At 38.4% G+C, this 24,439-nt stretch overlaps 1 protein-coding gene across 2 annotated transcripts; it reads left to right on the forward strand.

The window, feature by feature from the left end:
• Positions 1-1,674: 1,674 nt before the first annotated feature.
• Positions 1,675-23,938, forward strand: LOC132982319 (gamma-aminobutyric acid receptor subunit alpha-2-like). 2 transcript variants are annotated; one of them, XM_061048744.1, is made up of 10 exons: positions 1,675-2,054; positions 2,578-2,662; positions 4,786-4,901; positions 11,141-11,208; positions 12,147-12,367; positions 14,752-14,834; positions 15,248-15,391; positions 20,876-21,028; positions 21,551-21,753; positions 22,228-23,938. In XM_061048744.1, the coding sequence occupies exons 2-10, from the start codon at positions 2,592-2,594 to the stop codon at positions 22,534-22,536; spliced, it is 1,368 nt and encodes a 455-aa protein (XP_060904727.1). In that variant the 5' UTR covers positions 1,675-2,054; positions 2,578-2,591; the 3' UTR covers positions 22,537-23,938. The 2 variants fall into 2 exon arrangements, with proteins under 2 accessions (XP_060904727.1, XP_060904728.1); XM_061048745.1 differs by having other exon boundaries at positions 1,675-2,041.
• Positions 23,939-24,439: the final 501 nt, after the last annotated feature.

Consider the following 24,439-nt stretch of genomic DNA (forward strand, 5'->3'; position numbering starts at 1 on the left):
TACAGCTCCTTTAAAGGGGAGCTGTTGGCCTTGAAATGGGCAGCCACTGAAAAATTCTACGACTATCTCGATGGCGCAGATTTAATTGTTTTCACAGATAATTGATCAGACTAATTGAACCCCAGCAGCTGATTGGCAGACACAGAGCGGGTTTCCTTTTTGGACAGGTGCACTGGGGGAATGAGAAATCCAGAAGAAAAGTGGAGGAGAAAAGAAAGGGACCCCGCAATACTGTAATGTGTGTGTGTGTGTTTAGCTATGGGGTGCAATTCTCTCTCCAGCCAGCCGCAGCCGCCACATCGCAGCAGTTTGGAGGAGCCGCTGCAGGTCTGTGTGGAGAAGAGTAGGTGCTGAAAATGACACGGAAAGAGCATGTGATACCCTGTGCTCCTGCTACTGTAACTGAACAATAAGTAGAGCCTCACCCGGATTGAACTTTTAAGCTGTTTTATGGACATTTTTTGGAGACTTTAGTGTTTGTTTTTAGTTCACATGGATTAGATTTTTAGTAGTTTGCTTAAGTTTAAGTCTCCTGAAATTTAAATTGTTGTACATTTTTATGCATTGGGTTTCATCGGTTGTATTGCCTCAGTCCCTTTTTGTTTTTAATGTGTTTTTAATAAATAATTTTTAGTGAGTAGTGATTTGATTTGTAACGGTGAAACCCTTTGTAATTACTGGTTTTAAAGAACACCACACTTATTACCTGGTGACACTTTCCACCTACAAGCCATAGTGCCTCAGCCACACCACTCAGCCTCTTTCCACCTGAGCTGTAAGCCACACTTTTCATCCTTCCCTTCCAACGCTGTAGCCACGCACCTTTCTGTCACCTCAGTGACCACGAGCCACAGCCACCCCTCAGCGTCTCCACCAATCTCCACCAATCTCCACCAGCCTTCCCTACCAGCCCTCAGTTAAATCAAGTCTTCAGTGCACTTCATCACTATTTTTGTAATGAATCTCCTTTTCCCCTTCAAACCTGTCTTCCGGTCTTGCTCTCAGGTCCTGTTAAAAAGAACTGATTCAGAAATTGTTACAATTTTAAGATCTTCAGCTTCCAGACCTGATAATCAGATGCTTTGGGGCTTAACACAAGTTTAAAAACAAGATTACAGAAATGTAAAAAGGTTTTCAGTTTGCTGGACTTTAGGGTTATGATGAGTAGATTTCCTTATCCATTACCAATAGTTTCAAAGTGACGGAAGCAGTCGTTTTCTGACTCTATGTAAAAGTCATTAATATGGTGCTTATATTATTTCCCTGCATGAATCCATAAGCATGCCTTATTTTGTTCTACTCCTGAATCTAGAAAAACAGACTGACCTTAGTTGTTCTCATTCCCCTTTTAGTTGAGAACTAAAACAATCAAGTATCCCAGATTAAATTCATCACTTGAAGTAGCATTAATAATATAGAACACAGTGTCTGAAATAATTTAACAACACACGCATTTATGTCTTCAGTGAAACCCAAAATGTTGCCTATCATTCAAACACATTATTTTGCTTCAATATCCTACAGGCCTGTATATGTTTGTGTGTTAGCCTATCTGTAAACATACATATTTCTGCTGTAAAAAAATGAATATTTGAACCAAGACTATTGAGGATTCGTTGATACCACACTTCCTTTAGGACCCAGAGTGTCTCCCTCTCAGCCTTTGTAGTTTTTGTGTGGAGATGAGGGAGACTGAGATGTGCTTCTTGCTTATCACGATTCACATCGAGTGTTTTTCAGGCTTTGTTACCAGGGCAGGTTGAATCCACAATCAACCTTAACAACGGCTTCTGTTTCTTTTTTTCTTTTTGGCTTTCTGTCATTAATTTCATTCTAATTTTTACATAGGGCCTTACAATTTTACACATTTTTTTAAGGACACTATGGAAGCCAATGCATCTCGGGTGGATTGTTGCTGCTGGCCAGGAATATGATTTATGAGCTTTGTTCTCATGACATACTCATTAAGTCTAATCAAAACAGGAAAGAGATTTGATTTGCCTTCAACTTTTTTCATCTTCGACGATTGCAGCTGCAGCAGGTACTTTTTGCACGTAAGTGATTGTTTTCTTTCTGAATCAGTCACAAAGGAAACATCTGTCTTTAAGAAAATTGGTATTATCAGGCGATTCTGGTGAGTGTTGGAGATTACCTTAATGTCTCCTTCGCATTTCCTCTAATTCAATAAGGAATTTTCTTTTTAGCGGATTTCTTCTTTTACAGATTTCTTCATCTTCCAATCTGACGATAAAGCTTTTTATCGGTTAACCGAGTTGATTCAATGATATATTGATGGAATTATTCAAAAGGTGGAAGCGTTGGACGTGATACTGAATATCAATTGCTATCAGCTGCTTTTCAGCTTTCTTTATTTCATCGCTTGTTTAAAGGAATCCCCGCGATTAGATGATGGATGTTACGGCTGTAAAGGACCACTGGTATTTCAAGCTGATTAACTGAGCCTCCATTCATTATAGCGGCTGTCCTATATGTGTGTGTGTGTGTGTGTGTGTGTGTGTGTGTGTGTGTGTGTGTGTGTGTGTGTGTGTGCGCGCGCGTGTGTGTGTGTGTGTGCAGGTTTCGATGCCGTCATGTGGAGCAGAGAGAGCGCTTCATCACTTCTCATCTGCTTGCTGTCGCACACTGCTCTCTGGAAGACCAGGTGAATCTTTCTGAATGGGGGACGCCTTGAATATGAAACAACATGCAGGCCGAGCATCAGTCACTGGGCCTCTTTGAACAAGGCTCTCTGTTTTCAAGCTTCTGATGCTGGATTCATTATCATTGAGCTTCACACGGAGAGAGGCAGCCTATACCCCCCTCAGATTAATCAGTCTGGCCAATAAAAACCCAAGGCCATGTGGACAGTTATCTATTATAGGTCCTATAGCCTTTGTGCTGTCTTGTTGGAAATGTATTGGAGTTAAAGTAGGCTACTAAAAAATGATGATCCATCTATGAAAGCAAAAACATTATACATGAAATTAATATACATTGTACATAATTCTAGCTCAGGATAGCCTGGACTGTCAGGAAAACAAAATCACTGAGAAATGGTTAATAGGCCTGAAAGGGATTTAGGAAATACACAACACAAAACCATGACAAAGGCAAAAGAACAGCATGTATTGCAAAAGTGAATCAAAATCTACAGGGCTGTCAAACCATTACAATTTTTGATTGCGATTTATCCCCTAAATCTTAATAGTTATTGTGATGAATTGAATTTTTAATTGCATGTTTGAAATTTTCATTGTTTTGCATTTAGATAAAAAGAGTTTTTTAAAAGTGAAATGAGACATTCAAAGATGTAGCGGTATCGTTCTTTTCTATCACTGTGACTACAGGGGCAAAGTAGCATGCAATTAATCACAATTAAAAATGAATGCTTTAATTTCAGTCCTTAATGATTCGCGATTGGTTAGTTAATGCTGACAGCCCTCAGAAAAATATAAATGTTTAAAGTCAACATGTCACATGTCTTATTTGCTTTGCTTTTTATTTTCATACTAAGACCAATAGATGTTTAATTTATTTATTTTTAACCACAGGGTATGTTTCACATGTTTCACTTCAGGTGTGACAGGTTCGGTAACTCACCTGCTCAAAACAGTATATTGCTGAGAAATTAGAGAAACATCCAATTTTGAGGCCATATTGTCTCCTCTGACAAACACATTCTGAAAACATGACTTCGATGGACGTCTGTGTGCAGTTACAGTATTTTCTAGTGTGTATACCACTTTATAGTAGGTTCACGTATTCAAGACTTTTCTGATGAAGATTGGAAGATCGTGCCCCAAAACAATCAAATTCTCACATCTGAAAAACTATAAATATTTATATACATCTGCTTTCCACTCCTCACCACCTCCCAGTGTGTGTGGAAAGCTGCCTCATGTAACACAGCCAAGCTAGCAATAGACACTTTAGGACAGTGAACAGTGATCATGGCACTGTGTAACCCACCACTACAAATAGTTTTCTTATAGTGTGTTATATGATTGGCTCAATTATTTTATGTGTGTAATGTTTTATTTGTATAAACAGCCCATTCTGCAGAAAAAAAAGTGAATTATGATCACTGACTTTGCAAATGAACATACTGACAGGATACTCTACATAATGACGTTTCCCAAATAAACTTTATTAAAACAGTGACAGTAGCAGAATAAAATAAATAGATTAAAAATAGATAAACACAAGTAATCTTAGAGGGTTTTCTTCAGCAAATTAACCTCAGGTGTTTGCCGATTAACTCCCAACTTTTTGTTAAAATGTCATCTAGAAAACGGTGTGGATTGTTAATTGGCTACTATAAATACAATAACATTACTTGTAGCCTCGTTTGTGGGAACGAAGGAGGCCACAAGTGCTAGCTAGCTAGCTCGTAATTCAGCGTCATTCAGGCAGAACTTGTCATGAAGATTATGATAACAAAGCCCAGCCACTAACAAGGGAGATGTCATTGGTCAATGTTACTGTCATTTGAATTGATTCTCTTCATGAATTACTATCACTGTACTTTTATAGCAGGAGCACCAATCACAGAGCTGGAGGTAAAGCAGTTTCTGTCTAGCTACAGCAGAGAGGGAACATTTCTAACCGGTGACAAATTAGCTTCTTTCATTTAAATGGCAGCACAACCTGACAACGCAGGTTTTGACAGTTCTCCGAAATAATAATGTTTATTTGTTGATTGTCAGGTTGTGAATTATTGAAACTAAATAAAAGCTGATGACTTCTTACAGCTGGTCTTAATGTTATTGTGTTTGTACACTATAGGTCAGTAAATGGCGATGCCTCATCTGATGCCTTTAAAACAAACATCACCCTGTTCACACGGATACTGGACAGCCTGCTGGATGGATATGACAACCGTCTGAGACCAGGTCTTGGGGGTAAGAAGATGATCTCTTATCACTTCATGTATCAAAATGTTGATTATTGAAAAGTATTGCTCTTTGTCTTTCCAAGGGATAGGTCAGTTGTTGTTGTTTTTAAGAGGGGTTGGTTTAAGGTAATAATCAATAGTTATTGCTCCACATAGAGGAGAACAGTCAGCAGCAGTTCTTGTTTAGAAACCCAATGAACCCTTTATTACTCGACATACATGGTGTATCAAGTAATGTGTTGGAACTGTAACCAATGTTGTGAAAGAGAAAATGCATGTTAGAAAATTTGTGACAAAAATAGAAACAACACACATTCATCCTAAAGAACAGAGCGACACTGTTTGATATTTTTATTTTGTATTTCTTTTTGTTTAATCAAGCAATTCAAAAGGCAGTCTAAGCATCTAAGGGGTTTAATACATTTTAAGCTTCATAAGCATTGTATAGCTTTAACACATCTCCTTCCAACAATGCATTTTGGGTGTTGATAAAAACACTTTATCTTAGCGTCAGTGCACAAAAGAGCTTCATTTTCCATCCTGACTTCTCCAACAATCCTCCACATTTGGCATCTAATATCCAGCTGGCCCCTCAACCCCAAAGCTGAGCCCCTCCCTCAGGATTTGGTGAGATTTGAAATTCAAATTCCTAGGGCCATCAGCCCAGGAGCTGCCATATGGGGAACAGAGCTCTTTCAACTTGGCAGCTCTCAGCCTGTACAGCTGGACTAATAGTTTGTGCGGCTAGCTTTTTTTATGTTCCATGTTCGCTTCTGGCCCTCTGTTGGCCTGGCAGCGATCTCTGGTTCTCAGTTCTTCTGAAATATTACATGTGTGTATGAATCAGGTTTATGTATGTGTGTGCATATATATGAAGATGCTTGGAAGTATATATGTATATCGTTTCTCTCTTTTTATGATGGTCACATGAAGACCATACATTTTATTGTAATATGTTGTCATAAGGTTATATTATTTTTTATATACTGTATTTCTTTTTGTCATTAATGTGTATATTTAGATTTATTTTGTCAGCTTCTCACTTCGATGCATTACACTATCACACACACCATACAGAAACATTCTTACCTTTTTCATTACCCTACCTCAACATAAACAGTTACTACTTGACTTTCAACACATCTCATTTAAATGTGTTTGTCTGTATTATTGAATTGTGTCTTTGCAAATGTTTTCCTGTTTTTTTTTTTTTTTTTTGCATGCCTTTAAATTTTTATTTTGCTTTTGGTGACATTTCTATGTGCACATATTAGTTTTTTGTTTACCTTATCACTGATAAATAATTTAAAAAAAATTGTGGCAAAATAACTAGCATAGAAATCACACTGCCAACTTTCATTCGTAGGTGAGGCAGAACTATAAATCAGGCTTAAGGCAAAGCGTGAAAGAAACAGCAAACGAGGAGCACTCTCGACAGTTAAACACAGTAAAAGGAGACTAGACTAGAAAGAGACAAAAAGTCAGCACACAAAAATGTCCTTTAGGCGTCTTTACTCCGGGTAAGGCAGCAACAACAACAACAGCAACGGACGCGTTTCGGCGCTAGGCCTTCATCAGCGTTCATAGCGTACGCTGATGAAGACCTAGCGTGTCATCACAGAGAGAGCTGCACGTTCACACACTAAGCAAATACACACAGCTCTGTTCCGCCTCGCAAGGCTCCGATTTCACCACAGTCTTGGAGAGGCTGACACTGCCTGCTCCCTTTTGGATGTGATTACACATGCAGTTTTGTGAGACACCCGGACTGCTACTGTTCTTCTTACCCAAGACAGACAAGAAGCCTCAGGACCAGTGAGGCACATTTTTGCTGGGGGGCATGGGCCAGCACAAATGTTCTACACCCCCCGGATAGCAACCCTCCCCTTGATACAAACACCTTTGCTCATTGGTGGCCGAATGGCTTCTTTATGCGTTCCTCCTTTCCCTCTCCTTCGTTGCCTCCTGCTGTGGAATCAGACAGAAGAAGCACAGCTCGCCATGACAGCCCAGAACTGACCTCAAATGGTTCGATTTCCAGGCATCCCACTAATGATAGCGTCAGATTAAAAAAGGTATGGTGGCTATCATCAAGTCAGCCCATGTTCTGGAGTACAGGCTTTTCTAAGGATTACAGTGTCCATCATTGCCCAATTTTATGAAGGGTGCACAGATCGGATACATAAAGTCACATAGGTGCTCAATTGGATTTATGACAGGGGAACAAGAGGGCTAGTCAGTGACATCAATGCCGTCACCATCCAAGAACTGCCTGAACACGAGGGTGTGCAGAGACGTCATTATGAGTATCTGTTCAACCAAAAAATGATCTGTATCTGTATTTGAATATAAAACTGGAAGTGGGTGTGGCTTATACCATAGACAGACATAATGAAATTACAAAATGACAAAAGTAATTTTATTGTTGGCAATGCACCAAAAAATCTGCATTCTAAACATTTTGTCTGCACCAATTTCTATCTTTGAACAACTTTATGATCATGATCTACTGGTCTTATTGTCCTTTTCTTTATATATAAAATACTTTACTATATACTTTTATAAACATGTAGACTGAAGAGTTGTAGTGCTTCTGCACTATTCACTATTATCTTTTATAGATGTAGCTTTATACAAGCTTGAAATGATCTTGTTTTGTTTATGCACTTGTAAGAATGGTCCAAAATTCGATTAATTTCTGTGATAAATGGTGATTAAGTGAAAAAGTGATCTTGCTATTATTGTTTTATCTGGGTTTTTGTTTTTGTTTGAAGAGGGGTTGGGGCAGTTTAAATGACAGACACACTCGCACTGAACGAGAGAGAGAAATTACATGCGTTTAAATGACCAACTTCCGGTCCTCATCGGGTGCAAATACATCCATTTTCATGGCTCCGTGCAACAAAACAAAACTCCTGTTTGAAAAAGTTTCACTTGTAACTCCATGACGTGAGCCTCATGTGGGGAGGATTGTTTTTAAGACACAGCAAAACCAATAGAGAGCAGAGCAGCTGCACAAAATGGAAAAGAAAAAAACAGAATGGCAATCTAACATTTTGTAAATTGGACGTTCATCATGCACTGCAACAAATGCATTCAGACTTAGCTTTCTTTCTCTCTTTGGTCACCTCCAGAGTTCACAGATCTGTGACAGGTATGTGAAGATAAAGTGAGGTAGATCACCTACTTGATTATTGCATCATCTTAAATTCCAATCATCTGCGTGGAACATATACCTGGGCTGCTGTTGATATACCTGGATGGCCCGCCTAGGTGGGAAACATATTCCCCAGAGAATGTGTGGAGTGGGGAGGGGAAGATGACTGCAGCTGCACGGACTCAGGCGTCAATAAAGCGCACAACATGAAATTGACTTTCTTTTGTTAATTTCAGGATAGCAACGAGAATATTCGGGTGTAAAAAAATCTAACGAGAAGAGGTGGTGCAGAGTGAAATATTTTAGTGGCAAACATGTTTTTTTTTTTCTTAGATATTTTTCAGATGCGTGAAAATGAGGCTCTCTCTGTAGATTAAACCAACATATGTAGGCGGGTGAGCTCCGTTAAAACGTGTCCATATTAAATCAGTCTGATTCACATGCGATGACCTGGTTTACATCAATGAGTGAAAGCCTAGGCCTTGTTCAAAGGATTGCATCAATTACCCCCGCGACTTTCCCCTTCTTCATGATTTGCAGCACTGCGTTAATAAGAAAGCATTTTCATTATACTGCTTTTTACAGGGACAACTAAAGTGGATTGCCTTGCTATGCATGAGAGCAATTGAATGGTAGCTTTAGATTGGGAGATGTTGTTTACTTTGTAGTACAGATTTATAGTACTACTTTCCCGAGCAGGAGAGATGGAGCTTCAGTAATAATTGAAGGAGACAGTGTAGAGAAAGCAAATGGACCTGATGCAGCAGCGCTGATGCAGAAGAGAATTATCACTTGAATAGGAGCATGGAAGGCTTTGCTCTTCTCATCTGTAACATCGTATTAGAATGAAAATGTATATAAAAAAAAAAAAGGTATGCTGATTATCCAGGGTCGTTGACGTTGCGATGCGATTACGCTCATAAATTAAAGCATTTTTTTTTTTTTGCCTTGATCGGATGCAGTTTTGTCCCGTTTGTCTCTTTGGGCACACAAGCAAAGGCAAGGCACGTTTATTTATATATCACATTTCAACAGGAAGGCAATTCAAAGTGCTTCACACAAGACATCAAAAGCATCATGACAGAGGAAAAAAGAAACATTAAAATAGACCATTTAAAAATCACTGAAATTATTCAATCTGAAGATATGTTCAAATAAACATAATAAAAATAAAATTAATTGAAATAATTAATAAATAAATAAATAAGCCACCGTTCTGATAGAAAAGTCTGCCTGTAGGCACAGTGAGGAAAAAGAACATCACCTCTGTGCCTTCAATGGCTCATTGTAGCTGTTTTCATTTGGCTTTTGATCTGTTCCTTTTTTCGGCTGTTAAGTTAATGGTGTAACCTTTAATTATTGTCTTTTAAAATAAAGCATGTTTGTGTCCAAACAGTAAGTAAAGTACCCTTCAGTACACAAATACAAAATAAAAGCACAACATAAACCTTATTATTTATTGAGCTGTTAATCACAATCAAAAATCTAAATTGTTTGACAGCCCTATCACTATCAATCTTAGGTCCAACATTTAATCTTGCAAGAGTTATGAATTGGCTCTCCAAGGTCACAGGAGTGAAAAGGATGTCGTCTTGTCAATCGATCAATCAGTCAATCAATTTGTATTCATACCGTGGCAAAACATAACAAAAGATATCTGAGGATATCTTACAAAAGGTTCAGATCATACTGTCGGTAATATAAATTAAAGAGTCTCAACACAAGCCCACCATGAGCAAGCACCTAGCAACAGTGGCAAGAAAAACGTCCTTTTAACAGGCAGAAACCTGTGGTAGAACAAGACTCATGCAAAAAGCTGCGACTACTGGGAAATGTAACAGAAAGGGAGACGCCGTAAGATAATGGATCCAATAATAATGGTTAAATGATGTCATATAACCAAATCAGTAAAGTAACAATGATAGAAGTGTCAAAGCACCCATAATTGGGAAATTCAGGTAATTGTATGTTATTGCTAGCTACATGGCTTAGGGAGCCGTTGCTTCACTAGCAGCGGTAGTTAGTTACGCAGAGCTATCAGTCCACCAGAGACAATTGTACACTAAAATATGATCCAGTTAACGATTTGTTGTGTCTGGCAATCAGTATACTCAGTGCTTGTCTACAGCTGATCCACTTAGCTCCCCCTATAGGCCTGAACACTTCTAATAGAAGAACTGGATTTTGCATTATTTTTTCCCCTTTCTGTGTGTTTGGGGTGCCTGTGGCTTAGTGGTAGAGTTGGGCATCTCCCAACTGGAAGGTTAGGGGTTCAGTCTCCAGCTCCCGCGGCCGCATGTCGATGTGTCCTTGGGCAGGACACTTAACCCCGTAGTTGCTCCTGCTGCTTCTGTGGCGGCTTGTGAATGTGTATGAATGGGATTAGTTAATACTAATGGATACTTTACATATCAGCCTCTACCATCGTGTGTGAATGTGAAGGTTTGACTTGTAAAAGTGTTTCGAGTAGTCAGAAGACGAGAAAAACACTATACAAGCTCAAGTCCTTTTACCATTTACTTTGCAATGTTTATGAATTGCTGTAAATTCCTCTGTTTTGACTTTTGGCAGCACTTTATTTTAAGTGCAGGATGTTTGAACATTTGAAAACCCCTGTGCATGTGTTTTTGATTTTTCATCCTGAATCTTTGTATCGCTTCTCAGAAATTTCAACATGAGCTGCTGGGCTTGCCACAACGAGCCAATGGACTTAGATCAGTGATCTCACACTGACAAATTTTTATCGAGGGGGGCTAGAACCGAGCGTTACATGCAGCTAATGCTACAGCTAACAGGAGGACGTAGGAGAAGCTGCGTTTCCGCGGACTTTGAATTTTTGCACATAGATGTGCCTAAACATGCACAGGACACTTGGAAAACACACTAAAGAGCATATAAAACCAGAAAAAAGCATGATATGGGCCCTTTAAGTCTTACTTTTCTTTTTGAAAAAAAGTTTGAAGTTGGAAATATTTCATGGTTCTTATATAATTTCCCCCAAAACGTCTAGCTCTCTTTTTGCAATTTGTTGAGATTGTTTTCTACTCTTGTTGTGTTTTAAAGCCTAGTCTGTTTGTCTCTTCCTCTAGACAGGATTACTGAGGTGAAGACAAACATCTACGTCACCAGCTTTGGACCTGTTTCAGACACTGACATGGTGAGAGCAGATGTTGGACTTTCATTTGTTGTGTGTAATTATACATAAACACCTCTGTTTTTAATTTAATTGGAAAAAAAACTCAAACAAGGTCTTGCACTCTCTGTTCATACAATCTTAAAGAAAGAGAATATTCTTCTTTTGCTTTATTTTTTTAATTCCATTTTTAGATTCCTAATCTTCCTCTCTTCCCCTGCAAACACTGCAATACTGAAGTGGGAAAAGTTCAAGATGACTTATCATCACAGTTGTAGGTTTGCAGTTTGTCTGGCAAACTGAAATGCAATGTAGATTCAGGTTTGAAGCCAAAGCTCTGCAGACAATATTTGTCATTGAGATAAATTGATCTTTTAATGGGAGGATTTGCTGAGAATGTGCAAAACAAAAGCGAACAAAATGTAACAAACTTTTTACAGACCAATCGTCTGCCTCACTCTTCACCGCACTTATTAAAGGAACATTGAACAGATTTTGAAGGTTCTGTTAAAATAAAATACCTCTAAAATGATTATTCGCTTTTCTACAACATACAGTATGAGACTCAACTGAACAAAGTATTCAAACAAATTGTAAATTATTTTCTGTCAGTGACAGCTGCTAAAGACTTAAATAAAGCAATATTTTTTTGTTTTAGTCGTTCAAGTAACACTGTAGGATTATCTCTCCCCCTCCCCTCACACAAACACTGACACATTTCACAGAGCACTGCTTCCTGCACTAAATTCTTCCTTGTATGTTGTTTCTTTTGATGGTTTCTTTTTGGGTTGTTTTGACCTCAGAACCAGTCAAGAAGAACTGTAAACATAGGCAGTCACACGTTCTTAGTGCTCTCTTTTTTGTGTAGGAATGGCCCTCATTTTCAAATAATGTTAAGTTCAAACAAAAACACAAGTATAAAATGTTGAATAATAAACCCATCTCTCCCCTCCTAACTGAAGGAGTACACCATAGATGTTTTCTTCCGACAAACCTGGAAGGACGAGCGGTTGAAGTTTGAAGGTCCAATGAATATTTTGCCCCTCAACAACCTGATGGCCAGCAAAATCTGGACTCCAGACACCTTCTTCCACAATGGGAAAAAGTCTGTGGCTCACAACATGACCATGCCTAATAAGCTGCTAAGGATCAAAGATGATGGGACGCTGCTGTACACCATGAGGTAATTCAAGTCTCTGAATTTGAATAAGAACCGACGTTAATGCTAATTGAACTATGTTGGGGATTAGTCTGACTTTGTCGGTACATACTGACAGCACCATTATGCCATCACACTAAATATGAGGCTTCTATCAGCGGCCTATTGTCCTAATATCACAACACATAACCTTCAATGAAACAACATTATTTCCTGGCAAGGCGGCTTTATTGTTTACCAATGGTTTATTTTTCATTCTCCTAGAAAATGTATCTTCCAATGCATGAAAATATACGTTGCACAAAGGTTCAGTCAAGGACTTGCATTTGATTTTTAGGCTAATAGTACTGACCGTAATGCTAGAGCAACTGTCTAAAGTTATTTATTTATTTTTTACATCATATCAATCAGTCTTACGCAATAACACTGAGAAACTTTCACCAGATGTTGACCTGATGGAGCAAAATTATTCACAAGCTTTGACTTGGCAGGTAATATGAAGCTCTAGCATAAGTTCAGTCAGGAATACTCTATAATTGCTTCACGATCAGGTCTTTCTCATTCATCCCTTTTTGCACGCTCACTCACCTTTCCGCGATCATTCTCGAGCTGTCATTCTCGAGCTGTCATTCTCGAGCTGTCATGTTCTGGGGCTGTAATTGGGTAATCAGTCAGTCTCATCAGCGGTACTCATCTAACCAATTGCATGGCGTTCCTCCCTTATTGTCAGCCTATCATTGTTCTGCTCCCCTTTTTTTAAATATGATTCTTTCTTTGCCTTTAGTTCCTTCATGCTGATGTTTTGTGCGCCCCTCCACCTCCCCATCACTGCCCATCTTCCCAGAATCATCATCAGAATCAGCATCAGAATCATCCATCATTTCTTCACCCATCTGGTCTCATCAAGTCAGCAGCTTCACCAGCAGGATATATTCTGTGGACGCTCAGAATTGTCATTCTCCAAACACATCAACCACCCCTTGGTCTAAGCGCCAAAGTATTTCTGTCAAGTCACATTTACATGTTACTCATTGTCATAAATCATTTTCTTAATTCACTTGTCTCTCTGATTGAAATGATGTTCATCAGTCTGACTTCTTTTCCTGAGGTCATTAAACTTTCTCCATTTTGGCTCAGGGGATACTTTTATTGCAATACGTCATCTTCAGACAAAACAATCTGGACACTTACTAAAAACCATAAATTAATACATGCAGATAAAACATTACTATAAAGTCATGCATAATAATAAACCAATTAAAACCTATACTCCCACAGTGTAACACACAAACTCTGATAACTACATATTTGACATGAGTTCAAAACGTTTCTGTCCTTTTGCATGGTCAGCCCCACCATGGCCTCTGTCCCACATCTCTGTGTGTGTTTCTATTCCCTACAACTGTAAGCCAGTTATGTTTACATAAGTAAAGTTTGGCTTGGTCAGAAAGTCATTAGAATAAAATTAAAACAGAAAAACTATGACTGTACAACATTAGATCTGATGGTCAACAGCCAGTGTGACTTAGACTGCTTCATAAAAGCGTCAGAGGAAACTGCAGTGTATGCTCACAGTGCATCTTTGGTTGTGTCCAAGGTTGTGAGTTCAAGACTCTGGTTACACAAAATAGTCTCATTAGTGCACAGTGGCTGCAATTACACTTTTTATTTATAAGTCAATTTATTGAATAGTTTAAGATAATACAAACACAAAATAAAAAGGAAAAAACAAAACAAAAAAAACAAACTGGATCCTCAGGATCCATAGCAACAAATAAATAACTCAAATAATATAGTTCATGTTCAAAAGGGATAGGAAGAAGTTAAAAACTTTTCTGGTCCTACCCCTTCTTATTTTTGTGCATTATTCACAGAAAAATAAAAATGTTTTCACCAATCAGTGTATGTTGTTGGACTTGTTGGCCAAAACAAATTAAGTTTTTAGGCAAAACAACAACAAAATGATGGGAACAGATTAACCAAGACCATCAGCCAAGAAATAACCAAATAGAAAACAGAAAAACAGAAAATCTCTGAATGCAATCAAAACACACTATCTTCTTCAGAGATCTTTTAAGACTAAGCCAAGCTAGCTCATCCAGTGTTTGTGCTAAACTGGATTGACTGGGCTGCAGGCTGAGCACTTTTAAGGACATGAAAATTATCTTCAAGGCTAACTCTCTGCAAGAAAGCAAACAAGTAAAAGGAAACAATGTTCAACTATTTCTTGAGGAGGAACAACTCAGAATATTTACCCTGCCAAAGCAGGTAGTCATATCGTATTTTCAGTAGCAAAATAGACTCCCATTTGTTCAGTTATTGTGTTTGTCATGCAATCTAATTGACCCTACTTATTTTTTTATCTTTCATATCAAGAAACTCTATATTAACAAGTTTTTACTTTTCAGGTTAACTGTGCATGCAGAGTGTCCAATGCATCTGGAGGATTTCCCGATGGACTTTCATTCATGTCCTCTAAAATTTGGCAGCTGTGAGTATCTCTTATGAAGAAGCCTTAACTTAAATACTCTTTATTTTTATTCTCCTCACTTGTTCTTTGCCAAGAAAACAGCCTAAGAACATGATGAAGAACATTTATTCAGTCTGGCTTTTATGCACATTCATGGTTATCATTTATCAATATCGCACAAAAAGTATGGGAATTTGTGTTTGGTAGATCATTTTTGTTGTTGTAACAATGCTTCTTGCCAATAAATCTTATACGGTTGGAAAGCCTGTTTAATTCCATTTTAAATGGTGCCACATTTGTAAGGAACATGAATTTGTGGGATGAGCAGCAGAGTTGAGTATGTGGGTTGCGCCCATGACAAACTTGCCAAATCTTCTCTGATTTGATATCCCAGATTTTTCACCTATTAGTTTAACATTTTCCTTTTTTTTTAGATGCCTACACAATCTCTGAAGTGACTTATGCCTGGACTCTAAATGCCTCTGACTCTGTAACAGTGGAGGGAGAAAGCTCACGCCTGAACCAGTACGATCTGCTTGGACAAACAGTCGGACAAGAAACCATCAAATCAAGCACAGGTACATTATTTAGAGATCAAGGAAAAAAAGTATAAGGGGAATTAAATGTACCTTATGATTCCTTTAAATTTGTTCCCCCAGTTTTATTTTAATTAAAGAAATAATGAAACCACACCACTGACGCATGGCCTCTAGAGATTCAATGGAGTATGACAGTTAAGCTCCTGCTGCAACAAGACTTTATGGTTTTTCAATTCATGGTATTTTTTTTTATTAAATGCATGTCAATTAAAAAAAAATAGAAATGCTCATACAACAATGAAACATTGGGGAGAATTCAAAAAATGAAGAATAACATTGATGTTCTTCAGTTATGTCTATGTCTTATGTTGGTGCAAAGGTATTAGTCTTTAAGCCATGTGTGAAAACGTGTTCAGCTCCACAGCAGAGGCCAGCTCATCAATTTTTGGAAATGACTTTCATTGTAGCTCTGCATACCTGCCATGTCTTTGAATGGTCTCCCACAGTCTTCTAGAGTTAGCCTTTTAAGCCTTCTACAGGTGTCTTGCCTTCCTGATTTTGCTTTCTGAGTATGCTTCCTGAGTTTGCGCTCTTTGTTGTATAGATTTTGTTATTAGGAAACACTTGAACTGTTTCTCCGGGGACAATAGACTCTATACATAAATGTATGTAATCTGTTGTGACTGTGAGTGCAGAATGTCAATTGTCCTAACGCCTACACGAACACCTCCAAGTTCCGAGTTCTCCGAGCTCCCAAAGCATCTTGTGGTCCTGAGTCCAATGTCATACCGCCTGAGGTTTATTGCTCTTCAATTAAGTGACATGAGGTGGAACGAGGTGCACCACATTATGGTCAGAGTTAGATACTGGTAGTTTGTTTCTGGGTTGATAGGTATTACTGATGTCTATGTGGCATCTCTCTAGAGTATTTTCCTCGATGGTTCCACATTTTACAACCGAGTTTTCTCAGTGAGCATAGCCTAAGGGATGGCATAGAAGAGCCGAGTGCTGTTTGAGGACAGACTCATCTTCAAAATTAACACACAAGAGGAAGATGCCGAGCTTTCTCACGGAAAAACACACATAAATAAAAATACTTTGAGAAATGCCCTCATGCAAAATAGCTGCAAAAAGAAATCAAAAACCTAGAGTCTTTATTTACTCCTGTTTTACTGCAAGGCTCCTGCTGGGTCTTTAACAATTCTGTAAGATTTAAGCACCAATAACCAACCACTACGCCACTACTGGTTGGTGTGCGTGCCCCGTGTATGTGGGCTAAGTGCTCCACTGGTACAGTCTATTGGTATCAATAACTGGTAGTATTTCCTCATGACTGCACGCCTCTGTAAAGGAAAGCACTGCTTGGTTGTCATTGAGTTAGACTATCATTTCATGCACTAAATGCTTCCATCGAGGTTAAGTGGTGTATGAGGCATCACTAGATGGCAAATGCCTGCCAGTGACTTTTTTTTCTTGTTTAACTATAGTCACTCCACATTACGACTGACTTTATATTAATCATTTATTCCTAATGTGTCAGTGTTTGGTGGAGCGTACTTGAAAACTAGGTCATTTGGCATGAATGAGTGTGCTTTCAGGCTTCATAGGAACCGACATCTTGCAAAAGCCTCTGAACACACACGCAAAAAATCCCACTATTCAGCCATACATCTCCTTGTCCTAGTCATGTTCTCCGGTATTTGTGTTTAAAGAGCATTTCCATGAATCTCCCTTGTTTTGTTTGCTCATAAAATAAGAATGCTGCTACTCTGCTAGCCATGTGTATTTACCATTTCTATATTGGAGACCCCTGCTTTAGAGAAAGCTGTTTTTAAAACCTTCAATAATTGCTGTTTTGCCCCCTGGAGGCAGCAGAAGAAACTGTAAATACAACACTGACATAAAAGCATCATTAAGGTGATCTATTTATGCTGATCAGAAACTGTTCTTTACTCCCACAAAATATTTGGGGCAACATTAGCATTCATTTGAACTTGTAAGAATGATATCTAATGTACAACCTCCTTCTAGCTCTACACTGGGTACACTGTAGTGTCTTCACACTTGTGAGGGAGAGATCTGGCTCCTACATAATCACCAGCTGGTTTCTCATTTGTCTGATCTGGTGTTGTTCACTATGGTAAAGTGTGTTTCAGGGCTTTTCTGTGAAATCAAAAGTTGTCGATTAAAGCCTGGGCATAGAAAATATTACAAAAAGCTCAATAACCTTAAAAGCACACCGGAGCTATCTTGAACTCAAAGTTTACCATTTGATCCATTTTGATGTGAATTTATTAAGCTGTACCTATCAATACAGTCAGTCTTTTAAATTCATATTTTAAAGGGACAACTGCTGAAATCAAATCAACTGAAAAATGACAATAGGTATCTGCAATGATGTTTCATTTTGAATAACTGAAATTATAATTATGACTATCAATAATTGGATTGAATATGTGTGAAATGGGAGCTTCTCCTTGGCAGAATACAACCTAGTTATCCAATATGTTTATTCTGAATACAAAGAATGACGTTGTAGGTATGTGAAATTGAAAGCCCAATGGGTAAATGGCTAAAGTGACGTTATGTGTCTTTGGTCTTTGGAAGAATGGCTTTGTGGCTTTCTGGAATGACGTAGATAGTATGTGATGTTTATCATTTTTTAAGTCTTAATCCTGCTGCCCATGTGTATTTACCATTCCTGTCTACACTAACCACACCTAATTCAACTACCAACAAGGTATGATGCAAACCTCAACAGGTTTGGAAACACAGTCATATGAAAATAGACTGTACAGTAAGGGCCTGAGACAATAACCTTGAGGTGCTCCAGTAACAGCATGAAGGGTTATTTCAATTGTACCAGCAGGAGCTTTGTTTCCTAAATCACTAGGTAACATCAAGCTACTACTACTGTTGTTTTTTTGTTTGTTTTTTTACGTGTATTAATTTGTGTGTATGAAATCCATACATCCATATCCAAAACAATATAATAATATATAGGAAATAGAAGAACCTTTTCCCCTTACCATGCTGAAAAGGTCTTTCCTCTTGCCAAGCGGCAGCGTTTATCAAGGCCCTCATTTCTGAATCACAGCAAATGAGCTATGTGTCTCTGTTCAGTTGCCATGGGTAACACACTTTTTTTTCTTCCCATGTCTAATCTTGGCTTCTCTCTTGGAGATATTTCCATTTGGAAGGCCTGCTTGCTACTGCATCAATTGCCAGTGTTTCACAACCTATTCAGCCATTATTCTATGCTTGGTGCTAGGAAATCATGCTGCCTCTTTGTTTTCATATGGATGGATTATTTTATCAAATGTATACCGTTACCATTGTAAATAATCCGTCTAATCTGTGTGTCAAACTGATTAGGCACCTTAAAGCTGCCTTCTCTGCAACTAAACATACAAATACAACATTTCTATATAAACCACAGGATTGAGGAGCACAAAGGGAGGGTGGGGTTTTATTTCATTAGTCCAATGTTACTGGTGTTGATAAATAATCTGTGATAGTTTTGGTGTGTAAAATACTTGTTGTGGGAGTGGGAAAAAAAGAAAGTGCAGTTTTTTCTAACTCGTGTAATCAATTACGACGGCCTTTAAACCAGGTTTATCTACTCCATTCTTGGGAGAATCTTCCTGTTCTTACTTAATAATTAAATCATAATACAGATAATTCAGTTGTTATCTCTCAACCGGAAAGTCGAGGGTTCGATCCCCAGCTCCTGCAGCTACATGTCCGATGTGTCCTTGGACGCTAAAGCAGAATACCAACTAACAAAACATGAAACTTGTTTTATTTCCCAAACTGAATGGCTCCACTCGGTGTCCAATTAGGCACAGGGGGCCTCACTCAGCCTAATGACTCTGCTGGCTGCAGTAAGTGTAGAGAAAGTGGGAGCAGGTGAAAACGTATGGAGGAACCTTTTCACACAATCGTTTCAACATGTTTTAAAATTGAGGGTTTTTTTTGTTTTTTTTTACAAGGCAGTGTGTTTCTAGTGTAACTTAACAACAGTGAGGTTCAAGGGAAATTAGCAACATATCATCAAGACCAAAAAAAATCTATTCATGAACTCCTCCTTTATGCAGAATATTATTTGTGTCAGCCGTGGCGCTGTTTGTTTGTTTATGTGCAGAGGTGTCAAAAGTATTCACATTCATTACTCAGGTAGAAGTATAGATACTAGGGTTTAAAAAGACTTCTGCAGAGGTGGAAGTATCAACTCAAGCTTTTTACTCAAGTAAAAGTGTAAAAGTACTGGTTTCAAAACTACTTAAAGTATAAAAGTAAAAGTAATGTAAGGGGGGAAAAAATGCCATTAACTACAAAAGCTTAGGCGCCACAGGGGAATGACTATAATGTTATATTAAAATGTTAATGTTGAAAAATTTGGGATGCACCTGTTTCAGCCGCATTTGTGCACATTGAAAATGAACGCATTTTAGTACAATGCAAATACATTAAAGAACCATATATGTGTACTACTGAGCATTAACATGTGTTTCATGGAGTGGAAGATATGATGACATGATATGATGTCTATAAGTATTGTAATGGTGCAAAAAGTCAAACTTCAGAGGCATGTTATCAAAAGCTTTTATTGGAATGTAAATGTACATCCACGCTTTGCTGCAGGAATCTGTGAGGGCAACGGATGTAAGATAACAAAACTGGACAAGAAAATTGGTGTACCCCAGGGCAGGCTTAGTAACAATTACCCTTGTATGGTTGTCTCTGCCACGGACATCTTCGTATAGGCTACATACGTCTGCTGTTTCCTTGCTGGAATGTGACGTGATTTGTGTCATGTGCAGGTGCGATGGATTGCGTACAAACCAATAGGGTGTCAGAATGGTATATGTTTATACTTCTCATCCAACCACAATCAAATTCACTCTATCCGGATGCCGCGATTTATCTGGATAGGTTTTTTTTTTTTGTGTGTTTTTTCGAACGATGAGAAGCCGGAATGAAAACAAGCACAAGAAATGAAATAGGAGTAACGAGGCTATTTTTAAAATGTAAGGAGTAGAAAGTACAGATAATTGCGTGAAAATGTAAGAAGTAGAAGTAAAAAATCGGCTGAAAAATAATTACTCCAGTTAAGTATAGATACCCAAAATGTCTACTTAAGTAAGGTAACGAAGTATTTGTACTTCTGTACCTCTGTTTATGTGTTTGTGTGTGGGTGACTTCAATTCAATGCTCTCTAAAGGCAGAGGAAGTGAAATGCAGAACATTTAGAGATAGTTATCAAGATTTTTTTTTTCATGGTTTAGCTTAGATATACACATATATGTGCAGAGAGGGTTTGGATATGAACAGGGCTTAATGTGAAAGAAAGACAGCAACCTCCATGAGGGTAAGGTGGCATGTAAAATACAACAAAGCTGAAAGTAGCCTACAGACTACACAAGTGCTCAAACTCAACTCACTTAAATACATGATAAATACCCACATGTCAAATGCTAGTGTGATGGTGCTGTAAACAAACGTTGATCCTTGTCTCAACAGGTGAATACACAGTGATGACAGCACATTTCCATCTGAAGAGGAAGATTGGATATTTTGTCATCCAGACGTACCTTCCGTGCATCATGACAGTCATTCTTTCCCAAGTGTCTTTCTGGTTGAATAGAGAATCTGTCCCAGCTAGGACTGTGTTTGGTAAGTGTCTGCCTTCCTCAATGACCCACGTCTTTGACTTCCTTTCAAATGTCAAACAGGCTATAAACCCTAATCCTAATGTAAAACACATTCTCAGTGGGATTACTGTCTGGGTAGGTCAGGTTTATGTTGGGTTCAATAGGTTTATGCAGATATGATGATGAATGACTGAGATTTGATGATGGGTATCAGGGAAGACAAGATGACGAGGAAACAGGAGCCATTTCTTTTCCTAGAACTCGATAGTAAGCCAAGCAGGATGAATAACAGTGAGGTAATTGCCCAAAACAAAAAGTCAAGAATAAACTATGTCATGTGGCAAAACACTGCAAACCTGCTGAGCAGTTCAAACTTTCCTGAATGTCAGTGGTTGTTAGGGTAGAGCAGCAGTAACCTTATACTGTAGAGATGCAAGACACTAATTCTGAAATCCATGAACCTGTAGATCACATTCTTACATGCATCTGAACGCCAAAAGAACTGACTGTCAAAAGAAACCTTATTTTGTGTGTGTATTTCCAGGTGTAACCACTGTTCTCACTATGACAACACTGAGTATAAGTGCAAGGAACTCACTTCCAAAGGTCGCCTACGCCACTGCCATGGATTGGTTCATTGCTGTCTGCTACGCCTTTGTCTTCTCAGCTTTGATCGAGTTTGCAACTGTCAATTACTTCACAAAGCGTGGCTGGGCTTGGGATGGAAAAAGTGTTGTGACTGAAAAGGTAATAAAGAGAGAAACATGAGTTTTTTTTAAAACACTGGAATTGTAACTGCTGAAGGAAGCAAGGCTCGAAAAACTGTTGGAGGCTGAGGAAAGCCGCGGAGGTGGCTGCTTTAACATTTCACAAAAGGAACCAATGGGATTTCGTTCAGGGTTGTCCGTCTTTTTAAGTGTTTGAATCTAAACCTTGTACCTGTAGCTATATCACTGCTTAACAAAGCTAGCACAAGATGATGCACTTTAACCATGCCAGGATATTTTAAACCTTTAAGTGGGTGTCTATGTAAGGACTTTGCTATGACCTGATGTAAGGGACAATGTTTTCTGTCGGGTCTTTTTAACCTGTATTGTTACGTGTTGTATGTATCAATTGGAATACTGAACCAACTCTCTGCACAAGAAATGTAGCTTTCTAGTTACCAATTAAGAAACCTTAATCATAACCTTAAACCTTTCTCTTTTTTTTTTTTTACAGAAAAAAGACAGGGCATCTACGGTCAAGAGGAATAATGCCTATGCTGTAGCAGTAGCCAACTACGCTCCTAATATCACAAAGGACTCCAGCACACTTCCAGCTTTCGCCAAAGGTGGTGCCATGGATCCTATCAAGGCCAAAGGTGATTGCAAAGCCCAAGAAAGCAAAAAGACATTCAACACGGTCAGCAAAATTGACAGGATGTCAAGGATTCTTTTCCCAGTTCTCTTTGGCAGCTTCAACCTTGTTTACTGGGCGACCTACCTTAACAAAAAACCCATGATAAAAGATATGGTTCCCTCAAATTAGAGGCCAGGGACGGGGTCTGGTCTTGGGACTAAGAGACCAACGAAATACCTCTAGCAACCATGTACACATGCCTCTGCAGAGTGAAGTCCTTGAACGCACTGTTATCTTTAACCATCCTGTTTTCTACACTGTCTGCAGCACGTTTGAAAGCGCCTGGTTTTTGTAAATGTTCATGTATATTTATATTTATGGTCTCAGTGTGACATCATTTGTGATTACTTTGATGAGTGCACTTTTCAGTGAAATTGTGTTTCCAGTTACAGTACGTGGCCACTTTACATACAAGTAAAGTCAAAGTCAATATTAACAAAAAAACAAAAATTTAAATTTACATTACTTTAAAATGTTCTGGATTTTCCTAGTAATGACCACTCTGCTGGAAGAACAGTATATACTTTTATTTTCATTTCAAGGGAATAATCATTTTATATTTGTTGTGTTTTTTTAGCCATCAAAGAGTTGACTGATTTTTTAAATGTCCAAGCCGATGCTAAATCACACTTGTACAACATTGTTACTGTATAAAAGTTGTTTTCTTGTCTGTGACTGCGAGTAGGGGCTGCATTTAGACACTAACATCCAGATGTACTGAAATACAAGCCAACAAGATTGTAAAAAATATAAAGGAAGCTGCCAATTTAATTTGCTTTTTTATGTTAAATAGTTCCACACTGCCAACTTAGATTAGCGGTAGTACCATTTCGGATGAAAGGAAGAGCCAGCTGATTCGCCGGCTGTAGATGTAGATTTGTATCCTGTTCAGACCTAGTATTATCGTGTCTCCTGTGTGATCCGATCACAAGTGGCACTCTTAAGTAACAGCTGTTCACACCTGTAATTATCATGCATCTCAGAGGGCTTCTGAAGTGAACACTTGCGGTCAGATCTCATATCCCCAGTCTGCAAAAACACAGATCCTCTTTCTCCTTTATAATCTTTTGAAACATTGTCATATGATGAGCAAACTGTAATGATGGCTGAATGTGGCTCAGTGACTGCATTTCATTGTTTCCTTGACAAGTCCTGGGTGGATTTATATCTGGTGGTAAGGCTATCCACTTGTCATCCATTAACTCAGAGGGCATGTTAATACCAGGTGTAAATAGGGCCTTAATTTGTCTGCCATTTGGTGCTAGGTTGGTTTTTTGGGCACTGGAGAATACAGTCAAGTGCATTTTTTTAAAAACACAAAGCAATTAGCCATAAGAGGCTAAAAACTTAGAGCTGAAGAGTTAGGGGATCATTTTCTGGAAGTAAACTTTATGGGTAAACCCTTTTGCCTTACAAACACATTCAAATCAGTGGTTTTAATCATATACCAGAAAAAGTCAAAAGATGTTTGTAATATTTTTAAATAGCCCTGTAATTTATTAAAACAATCACTGTGTTTACTTGTTGACAATGTGTATGTTGCAGCTTTTATTGGCTTGTCTAGGAAAGTTGTTACTCTGACGGACAGTGCTTACTTCAGGGTAATCCTGACTACAGATACAGCTAACCATCACTTTAAGCAGTTACTTGACTGGTCTGCCTCCACATTTATATTTGTAACTGCATCATTTAGTACATCTCCGGTTTATTTTGGCCTGATCAGCTTTAGTCCGGCTCATTGCAGCTGGCTACCCAACAAGTAAAGTCTACGGTAATGAGATATTGTGATGACATTGAATTAAATAGGTGCCTCCTTCATTTGAGTGCAGCGAACAAACAATATAAACCCTCTCAGTCACTCCTAAATCCTGATCCTTTCTGGACACTCTTTAGTGACAGGCTCCACTACACAACAGTTTCTCATTATTTTCAGTAACTCACATGTGGTAGACAATTACTTCAAATAACAATAACAAATAACAATAACAATAACAAATTACTCTCGGTATGGTATGATGGTAGATGGTAGACA

This window comes from Labrus mixtus, chromosome 10 (assembly GCF_963584025.1).
Source record: "Labrus mixtus chromosome 10, fLabMix1.1, whole genome shotgun sequence".
Taxonomy (NCBI): Eukaryota; Metazoa; Chordata; class Actinopteri; order Labriformes; family Labridae; genus Labrus; species Labrus mixtus.